Genomic DNA, 10,845 nt, shown 5'->3' with positions numbered 1-10,845 from the left:
AACACCCTTTTCTCCTCACATAATCCAGCAGCGCACAGTCAAGCTGAGATGTAATGATTTATTTTCACTGTCATTGTTATTCTGTTCTCAATTAACTTTTCCTTATTCTGCCATGATTTGAAACATCTCACAAGATCTTCCTGCTAATTTACTGTACTCTATTCATACACATAACAAAAAAAAATTCATGTACCTAGTTATGTTTTTTTTACATCACCGAAATACATTAGCATAGAGGGTGCTGAAAAATTATTCATGCCTTGACATCATACTTAGGTGTTAAGGCAATGCGCATTTATTTTCCATGTGCCCTGATTTGCTGATAAAATTATACATTTGCTCACATCACATTGAGATTGTTTCATATGTGAAAATAAAGTATAAAATTCCTCAAATTTGGGGGTGAGCTAGAAGACTTTCCGAAACTACTAGGGATGTTGTCCATTTTTCTATTGATTTTGCAGCCCATTTGGGATTTAAAATATTCCTAATTTTTCCATCTGCTATATAACTGTGTTTAAAATCTCATGACATTGACGTTGTACCGCTTTAATCTTGAACTCTGTAATAAAACCCTTCAACTTTTCTGTGAACTAGTACTTGATCACTGAGTTGACCCCAATCTTTTATTAATTGATTTTATTTTTTGATGCTCAAGGGGATGACATTTCCTCAAGAAATGGAGGTTTAACACCATCCTTGATCCAGTGAAATGTGGGAGCGCTTACTGAAATAAAGTTTGGGGTGTCTCAAATGGGAGTACTCTTGTGTTCCAACACATGCATCAAACAATGCCAACCTTCAACAATTCAGCCTCCTATGTCTGCAATCAAATGGACAGTAGGGAATGCGCCCACTTCATATCATGTATATATGAACTTGCTCAGGCAGAATCAACAGTCTGATTTAGCTGGACTTAGGTCCTAGCCTTGCCATGCACACAGCCCACAACTTAGTAGGGCTTGGTTCTTTCACCAATGGTGAAGGAGCAATGGTGAAGGAGCAATGGATTTATCATCATCAGAACATGGCTATGTCCACCAGCATTCAGTTGTACAAAGAAGTGAGAAGCTGATTGGCTTCCTCGACCTACCATTCGCTTATCCCTACCTGAGTACTGTGTCACACACAGCACTCTCCTAAACACCCACAGGAAAATCCTCTTATATATGCCTGCTCTGAGACTTGCTGACAGTTTTCAATTTTCTGCCAACTGAAGGCCCTTCTTAAATTGAAGACTTTAGCGCCTTTTTTATCAGATCTGTGTATATTGTGCCAGGTACTGCTTCTCTTCATCACAACACAGGCAAATTCCCCAAATGTTCAATAGATTAATAGTTCTGTACCTACAACTTAGCGATGGCACTGTTCAACATGTGATATTTCTTTCACAATCACATTAGAGTATTACTTGTACAAGTAGGAGCACAGGTGGAAGCATATGGTTAAACGTTAGGTATTTTATTTAAACAATTGTCTACTCAGTTTTAGTGGTATACATATGGCAGATAAATCATGACAAACAACCTTCAGGTCCACACCTTCTGAAGTTGGTCAACATTCTGAATTGACTTTAGGCTCATTCGTTCACATCAAGACTACCACTTCTATTCATCTCTCTGTGCAGTGTGAGTATGGCCAACCTCACTCTTCCAATGGGACTCAAGCTGCACATCACCAATGAGCCTCAAAAAACGAAATTATACATGGGGTTGCTTGTGTTCCCTTTTAGACGAGGAGGTGGACTAGCGATTGGGTTGGACGGGGCTCTGTCATGAATGATTTGCATATGGTTGGTCTCCATCTGTCATGGCACAGTTGACCTAAAATGGTGGAACAGAATGCCCTCTGTAGGAATTACTAGTGGATTAGAGAGGACTAAACATTTCCATTCACCAGTTATCTGCTAACTGAATGAGTGGATCTTAGTGACACAGGTATGTCCACACATAGGTCTTGCGCTTACTCTGCCACAGGAATTCAAGCTGCACTTCACTAATGTGGTGCAAAAGAACTGACACTTGTGTGGTGTTGCTTGAGTTCCTATTCAGTATGGCCCGTGACTTTAAAACTGATTCAACCATTTCCAGCCTCTCGTATGTCCAGATGTGGATCCCCAGCTTGTTGTGCCTCAAGCCTCAACTCACTGATGAAGCCCGACAAGTCTAAAACACATCTTGAGGGCTGGTATTTCCATTCATCATGGCCTGGCAGCTCAGGCTGGACTGTCCCTACTAGTGCTGGGCTAAGACTCATCTACAACTGATTGGATGCTGTATCAAATGGCTCAGGCATGTTAATGAATAATGCACTGGAATTTCAGCTGAGTCGGTAAAAGTACTTCAGACTGATTTGAGCATTTTCATCCAACATTTTTACATTGTCAAATCCCATTGAATGCACATAAATCTTAAGCGTTAAGTTAATTAATTGAAAGTGCAATATTTCATCAGACCAGCTGATGTCTGGATGTAATCGGCTACATGAAGATTCTTCCAACCCCTTTAGTGTCAAAGTGAGATCTAGCATGGCTTTTTCAGGTCTCATATTTTGCAAGAGAAGTGTCCTCCAGTCAGCCTTTCTCTTTACAAAGCTCAACAGCTCTTTACTGCCTCCACGAAGTCTGGCCACAAATGTTCAATTTCTTCCTTTTTGTAATGATGCACAGTGATCAACTTGGTAAACTTGCACCGTTCATACTCTATTCGATATCCGGTGAAGGCAGAATTTATGGAATTGGTGACCCCTATCCGCAGTCTCTCCAAGCAAAGTCCCATGAACACATCCTCCATGTGGATGGGTATTACTTCAGGGGCAATATGGTAAATCTTTGCAGCCAGGTCACCTGAAAGCACATACCCCGTTCCTGAGCAGTATGTGGGGTAAAAATCTTTGGAGTAGACAGCACTGGATACGAACCATTTTGAGTTATTGATACGATAAGGTCTAGCCCATCGTATGACTAATCCAGTGAAGTAGTTCTTTTTGGCAGGAAGGTTTGGCTGGAGTAGTTGGTTGACCAAAAAGAATGGATTGAAGAACATGTCAGAGTCAATTTTCATGACATAGGTGGCATTGGGACAATAGGTGGCCACCCACTCCATGCCCATCATGGTCTTCAAGGTCAGGTTGTTGTACGTGTCCATGAAGTCCTGCTGTATGATGTCCCCAAACTTAGCGCTCTCATTCCTCAACAAGGCCTGCTTAGCTGCAAAGACGGCAGGTGGTTGAGGAGCACCAAGAAGAAACATCCTCATGATGTCAACGCCAGGCATCAATGTCTCGTTACCCCACGTCTTCCGAATTACATCTCGGGTGGCAGCTTCTTCTGGTATGGAGGGTATTAACAGCAATAGAAAGGGTGTGCGGCCTACGCACTTGTGAGCCTCATCAAAAAGGAATGAAAACTTTTTCTGGGGCGGTTCCCTCGGCACTTCGACTCTTGGTGTGACAGAAAGTTCTTTTATCGATTTTGCTTTGTGTGTACTGTAACTTTGCCAGAAAACCAAAACTGAGGCGACCATAACCAGTCCGAAGCAGAGCCGCTTCGACATGTCTGGCATTTGCTACTGACCCAACCTCCTTATTCGCTTTTTTGACAGAATGATCCAGTTTGGTGGTGTATCTGCAGTGCACAAAGGGAAAAAAGTGTTAAAAGGGAAGAACAAAGACAGACATTCAGGTATAGCACAAGCACGCAGCATAGCACAATTGCCCAACAAGCATAGATGTGGCTGGTTGCTGCTGAGAAATAATGATTTTTGGAAATGAGACAGGAAATATTTTATGATTGTTGCCCTTATTTAGAGCATAGTCGATGAGATATTCTGTCACAAACGTGACGGATATCCTGTCCTCCATTCTGCAAGCGTATTATAGCCTATGACACTTATGGCAGACGGGATATCTGACACGTTTTGAGAGAATAGAAAATCTGCCAACCTCTAAATAAGGCCAGTTGTCTTCAGAATGCACTGTAACAGAAAATGTGCTATGTCCTTATAGCATGGAAGTCTGCAAAACCGGTCTCCAAGTTTCTTATTACAATTTTGCAGTATTCCCATGACCTTATAAAGGAACTCTGCCTTCTGCTGCATTTCTTTATATGGTCACAGAACTCTTCGGTGACTGGCAATATTCTTATAATGAACCACAGGTGTAATTTATCCCATATATAAAGGAACTTAGGGGCATATTTATTTGAAAAAATTGCAACACCCTTGTGCTACGCAAGGGGGATGCAAAACCTAGAGGCTAAATTTGTCAGAGTTTTGTGTAGCATTTGTGCCATGCAAGGTACCATAAGGGGTATGTAAACCTAGATGAGAATTACCAAACCAAGCAAGGTCATCTTGTGTGGCCCTGTGGTGCTTGGTAAATCTGGAGTTACGCAAGGCAGTGCAAGTCTCTACCTTGCATTACTCTCTCACAGGGTGGTGTTCCAGGGGTGGAGAGTGGGTGTTCCCATGCATCCTCCAATGGATTTTGACACATTCCCAAATTTACCATGAGTGGTAGACCTGGAAATGCATCAAAATGCTATGCCAGAATGCAGCACACATCGAAAGAGGAAAAGCCTCAAAGGATTGTTTTTGTGCACAAAGGTGTCCCTTCCTGCATAAAAATAATCCTGCCTAAAATGTAGGCAGGACTGATGCAATGGTGCAAGGGTGCCTGAATTGGCACTAGGCATCTAAAGGTGCATCACCACAAGGAGAAAGCAGGAGTGTACCAAATCTTGTACATATGGTGCATTGCGGCCCTCTCACTTTCATGCAGTGTAGCACAACAAGGTGTCTTGTGGTAAATATGAAACTGAAATATCTGGGAATTAGGATTTGTTGCTCTCTGGAAAAAAATTGCAGAGCTCAACTTTGACAGGGCAATGGTGGAGAATAATAGGTTGCTTTAAAGTTGGTCACATCTTCCACTGCGCTATATGGGAAACAGCTTTGTCTCCACAATGCAGTGCCATTACAACGCAATCGTTACAGCGACCGCATTGATAGTACGCACTACAATTACATCCCAAGTCATTACAATGACTTGCTGTAGGGGGCACACTGGTATTGGATTTAAAATCCAACACCTTTCCTGCTGGTGCACAAACTGGAGTAGGAATAGTAAATAATACTATTCCTAAGTTCAGCGTGCCCCTTACTGCAAGTCGTTGTAATGACTTGCGATGTAATGATACTTCGTACTAACAACACGGTTGTTGTAACGTTGCGTTGTAATGGCATGCGATCAAATCGCATGCATTGTAACGAGCTATATTCATGCTGTATGGGAGAGCAAATTTGATAAAAATGTCTATCCTCCTGAAATTCACTTTATCTTTTTAATACTATCCCCATTATTTTAAGAGCACCTACCTTCATGGAAGATTAAATTATTTTATATGTGCCTCCAAGGCTTCTAAAATTGCAAGAAAGCTGCGCAGGAAATATGACAAGGGTGGTATCATGCTGCCCGATTTTCAACTTTACGCCTGGACCTTCTAACTAAAAACCTCCAGGTCATTGCTGTATGATGGGAGCCGGCCTGGGTTTAACCAACTAAGGAAAGCTTTGTTAAACGAGATGAAAGGAGGAGGGACTACGTTTATGCACAAATTTGGTGACATGAGATACTTCAAGAAGGTGATGCCAAAGTCCTGCAGGCTGCTGCCCTATTGTGGGCACGAATCAGGAGAACAACAAAGCTTTGTGCTGAAGTAGGTATTCCCCTGTGTGGACTCTCTCTGCACCCCTGAGTGCCTGAAAGACAGGATAGCAGTAGGCTTAGGAGAAGCAAACATTGCAGAGCTGGGCCAGGTCCTTCAGGATGGGAAACCCTGCTCATGGGAGGAGTTGCAGACAGTGACAAGGGGTGTTGTATCAACATTTAAATTCTACCAGTTGCATAGCTGGGCTCAGGTTCTGGGGGAGGAGAAGAGCAGAACGAATGAGTTGGAGGAGCATTTAGTTAACGGGCCTCAACAAAAGAAGGAGTTGGCAGTTTGGTGTGGGTTAATCTTGGATATCTCGGATGAAGACCTTGCCTGGTCGCTTCCTTGTGGGGAGACATACTGCTTAACCCAAGGAAAAATCAGTTATGGCAAGTATCATTTCGTTTTTTGTACAGCACGTTGAAACCCGCGTATCTCTGAAGAAACCATTTATTTTCCCTCCATGGAGCATTCTGGCCACATAAGAGACTATCAAAGCTGCAGGTGGCAGAGGAGACGTGTAGTAATAAGTGTGCTCTATAGGATGCTGATCACTTTCATATGTGAATTTCACATGTTCGTGCTCTGCCCTAGTATTCAGGAGTTCTGGAGAGAGGTTGGTAAGATTCTGAGTCCCACCTTTCAGATCCACATGGAGGGTACCCCCAAACTAGTTATGTCTGGGTGGTCGCCTAAAGTGGTTGTCCCCCAGAAGTATGACAGCAAACTGTTGTTTTACTTAATTCTGTTGGGGAGAAGAGAAACCTGCAAGCAGTGGATATCCTCTGTGCCTTAAAAGGGCCCCGTGCCACTCCTGGGCCTGGAGGTGCATGCAGGGGGGTACATGCTGCGCCTCTCTTGAATTGCACCCCTGTTCCACATCATGCAGGAATGTGCTGCAGGAGCTGTCACGGTGGTAGGCTGCATGTTAGGCTTTCCTATGAGCCTAACAGCCCACCACCATGAGACTGCTGCAGCACCTCCCAACCAGGATTAAAGTCCTAACCTGGCCACCAGGCTCACCACTGCTTTGGCAGTCCTCCAGCAAACAACATGGTGGCGCCGCCCTGGAGGACCACCAAAGTCGTTATAAGGCCCTTGACAGGCGCGCAACACCCATTGGGCTCACCGGGCTTCAGCCCCCCCCCCCCCCCCCCCCGTCGCCTCCTCTGCCCGGGCTAAGATTACACGCACTGAAATGGTGCAAGATAGCATCCGATCGGAGAATGATTTTTTTAATGCTTTCTGAGAGGCCCAGCAGCCCGAGCCAGCCAGCCTCTGCTTCAGTGAGTGACCTCCTGCCCCCACCTCTTGTTTTCCTTTACGGTGGCGCCGCGAGGTGAAATCCTTGCCTGAAGGCAGGGATTTCACCTAAGCACTTGATCGCTTGTGAGCATGGGGTGTGAAGTGCACAGCAGGGGGAAAGGGCTGGCCAGTTAAGGTGATGCTTTTCCTTTGTAAAGGAATTTCTGCTGGCGTCATAGCCCATGGGGTGCTGTCTGTGCACTTGTATAGATGTGTATTTCATACAAGTGCGCAGACAGCAACCCCTGGGCTATGATGCCAGCAGGAATTAATTTACAAAGGAAAAGCATCACCTGCACTGGCCATCCCTTTGCCCCTGCTGTCTGTGTACTTGGATGGAATTCACATCCAAGGCGCTGCTCACCAGCTAAATGGTGAACAGGGCCATGGATCTTTCTATTTTCGCATCCAAGGGCACCAGGGAAGAAGCAGAGGAGGCCCAGGCAAGGAGAATCCAGGAGCCATTTGACCCCCACCTATCTACTCTGAGACCTTCGAGGGACTGGATGCCAGGACACAGTGCTGCTGATCAGCCACCCTCCACAGTATAGTATCAGAGGAGCAGGCAGCAGTTTTTTTATTTATGTAAGTCCCAGTAACTTTAATGCATTTTTCAGTACAGCATTACCTACTGCCTGCATGTCTAGGTTACTTTGAATGTTGTTCTTGACTTACATAAATAGAAACGTCAAAGAGGACAGTCCCCTCCAAATATGCAAATGTAGTGTAAGTTTGTAGTGTTCATTTTTTTTTTGTGGTGGTAGTGGGTAATTTTAGAGTTCAGGGTGGGTGTGGGTTTTAGGGTGCCAGTGAGTACTTTTATGGTTCAGGGTGGGTTACGGATTGGGGTGCCAGGGGGTAATTTTAGGGTTCTGAGCGGGTATGGGTTTTGGGGTTCCAGGGGGCAATTTTAGGGTTCAAGGTGAGTATGGGTTTTGGGGTGCCAGGGGACATTTTAGGGTTCAGCGTGGGTATGTGTTTTGGTGTGCCAGGGGTAATTTTAGGGTTCAGGGCAGGTGTGGGTTTTGGGATGTCAGGGGGCTATTTTAGGATTCAGGTGGGTATGTGTTTTGGTGTGCCAGGGGTAATTTTAGGGTTCAGGGAAGGTGTGGGTTTTGGGGTGTCAGGGGGCAATTTTAGGGTTCAGGGTGGGTATGGGTTATGGGGTGCCGGGGGAATTTATGGTTCACCATGGGTATGGGTTTTGGGGTGCCAGGGGTAATTTTTGGGTTTAGGGCAGGTGTGGGTTTTCGGATGTCAGGGGGCTATTTTAGGGTTCAGGGTGGGTATGGGGTGCCAGGGGACATTTTAGGGTTCAGCGTGGGTATGTGTTTTGGTGTGCCAGGGGTAATTTTAGGTTTCAGGGCAAGTGTGGGTTTTGGGGTGTCAGGGGACAATTTTAGGGTTCAGGATGGGTATGGGTTATGGGGTGCCAGTGGGGAATTTATGGTTCAGGGAGGGTGTGGGTTATGGGTTGCCGGGGGGCATTTATGGTTCAGCATGGGTATGGGGTTTGGGGTGCCAGGGGTAATTTTAAGGTTCAGGGTGGGTGTGGGTTTTGAGGTGCCATGGGATTAATTTTAGGGTTCAGCGTGGGTATGTGTTTTATAGTGCCAGGGGTAATTTTAGGGTTTAGGGCAAGTGTAGGTTTGGGATGTCAGGGGTCTATTTTAGGGTTCATGGTGGGTATGGGTTATGGGGTGCCAGATGGAAATTTATGGTTCAGCATGGGTATGGGTTTTGGGGTGCCTGGGGTAATTTTAAGGTTCAGGGTGGGTTTGGGTTTTGGGGGGCAAGGGGGGATTTATGGTTCAGCATGGGTATGGTTTCTGGGGTGCCAGGGGTAATTTAAGGTTCAGGGCGGGTATGGGTTTTGGGGCTCTAGGGGGGTGATTTTAGGGTTCAGGGTGGTATTGGGTTTGGGGGTGCCAGGGGGTAATTTTAGGGTGTGGGGTGGGTATGGGTTTTGGGGTGCCGGGGAGGGATAATTTTAGGGATAGGATGGGTATGGGTTTTGGGGTGCCATGGGTAATTATAGATTTCAGGGCGGGTATGGGTTTTAGGGTGTGAGGGGGTTAATTTTAGGGTTCAGCGTGGGTATGTGTTTTGGTGTGCCAGGGGTAATTTTACGATTCAGAGTTAGTATGGGTTTTGGGGGGCAATGCATCAAACTAACAAAAATGTGTGCTTTAATTGTTGTCCAGTTTCAAATGCAGAATTCACCACATTTTTTTTTCTCAGCTTGACCTGAGCATTAACCGATCCTGATTATCTGCCATTTTAGCTCCGCCCCATTGATTTACATTAGCCACGCCCCTTCATCTGCCATGTTAGCCCCCCCCGAAATTAAGACCTAGTTGCGCCCCTGGCCCTTGATATATACAATGAACACTACTTTATGTCATGTATAATGTGCCCAGTTGTGGGTACGCAATTCAATATATTCAGCAGCCAAAAACCAAAATATAACGTCAGATCATGGTTTGAAACCATTCTTTAAAGAAATTCTTTGGGAGAAGCACGAAAATTCCCTTGACAATGGTCAGATTGAATTCCTCACTTGGCGCATGAGTGTTGAATAAAAAAAAAATCCAGGGCTACATTAGGCTCCCTATCCAGCCCTGCTTTAATAAGAAAGCCTTCCTAATGATCAGATAAGAATAATCCCCAAGTATATAATTCCAGCATATAAACAGTTTATTTTTTCCACAAATATACCAATGTATGAGGTGTAATCTCTTTAATGACCTACTGAATCTCTTAAACTGAAAACAGGGCAAAGTTGCATTATGTTCAGAACTTAGAGGATGATTACGATGACCTTGAGATCAACTGCCACGATCCGACGGGCTCAAGGAGCCCGTCAGAGGCCACTCAGATCCCTACAATGGTGGCAGTGCCTGCCAGGCACCGCCGTAGGGATTATCCCTCCCAGCCAGACGTTTCATGGTGAGTTAATTGCCATGATAAGGCTGGCGGAAAGGGACATTGAGGGTTAGTAGCGGGTCCCCCTTTCCCCCTAGCCCTCAGTGTTGGGTTTTGTCTTCATATCCCTGCACCATGTGGCAGGCACCGCATGGTGCCTGACACATAGTGCAGGCATATGTACAATGTGTGTTTTGTGGACTGAGGCGTGTGCTGCAGCCAGCAGCACATGCCACAATACAAAAAATACACTTTGCGATCACCTTGAAGTCAGTCACATTGTAGTTCTGCATGCGGGACCGCCGACAGCTTGTTGGGTCAATTGACCACTATCGTAATCAACCCCTTCGATTTTTTGCGAAGTTGCAAGGTTTAAACGGGAATATTGTGGCCATGAGAATTCTGCAATGCAAATGTTATTGCAGGACACATCTCCCAACAAAAATGGGTTTTGTGGGAGTTTCCTTGAGCAAATTCAACACAGTCTGGTCTTTACATGAGTGTGGAGCTCCGCCGAGTCATAGAAGCGCAATATTTATGTATCTGATCACACGTCAGAGGCTCTCCGAGCGACATCCTTGGTTTGCATTTCGACCACCAGATTACTATTACAGCGGTCGGATTTCAAACTGGCCGGCCATTCCGGCTGGCTTCCGACGGGCTCAAGGAGCCCGTCAGCCAGTCAGAACCACCACATGGACAGCATTTACACTGTTGGTATTATGATGTCAGTTTCCGACAGGCTTCCCATGTCGGGCTTTCCGACACGGAAAGCCTGTCAGAAAGGGACTTTGGGAGACCCTAGCAGGGCCCCCCTCTCTCTGCGACATCCAGTTGGGTGCTGAAGGGCACCTTTTTTGCCCCCTCTCAATCCATTCACCATGTGGCAATTGGAGGAAACTCCG

The 10,845-nt window shown here is 45.5% G+C and overlaps 1 protein-coding gene across 3 annotated transcripts in view; it reads right to left on the bottom strand.

Annotated features, from left to right (window-relative positions):
* Positions 1 to 272: 272 nt before the first annotated feature.
* LOC147748443 (beta-1,3-galactosyltransferase 2-like) overlaps positions 273 to 10,845 on the bottom strand; it is a 408,475-nt gene continuing 397,902 nt past the window's right edge. For 2 of the 3 annotated variants that reach the window (XM_086961655.1, XM_086961647.1), the window contains exon 2: positions 476 to 3,625. In XM_086961655.1, the coding sequence (XP_086817781.1) occupies positions 2,595 to 3,563 (969 nt within the window). In that variant the 5' untranslated portion in view covers positions 3,564 to 3,625 and the 3' untranslated portion in view covers positions 476 to 2,594. Of the gene's footprint in view, positions 3,626 to 10,845 lie in introns of all 3 variants that reach the window. The other variant, XM_086961664.1, reaches the window with a different exon arrangement.

This window comes from Lissotriton vulgaris, chromosome 1_1 (assembly GCF_964263255.1).
Source record: "Lissotriton vulgaris chromosome 1_1, aLisVul1.2, whole genome shotgun sequence".
Classification (NCBI taxonomy): Eukaryota; Metazoa; Chordata; class Amphibia; order Caudata; family Salamandridae; genus Lissotriton; species Lissotriton vulgaris.
The sequence above is the reverse complement of the archived record's forward strand: the minus strand, read 5'-3'. Positions and strand labels throughout refer to the sequence as shown.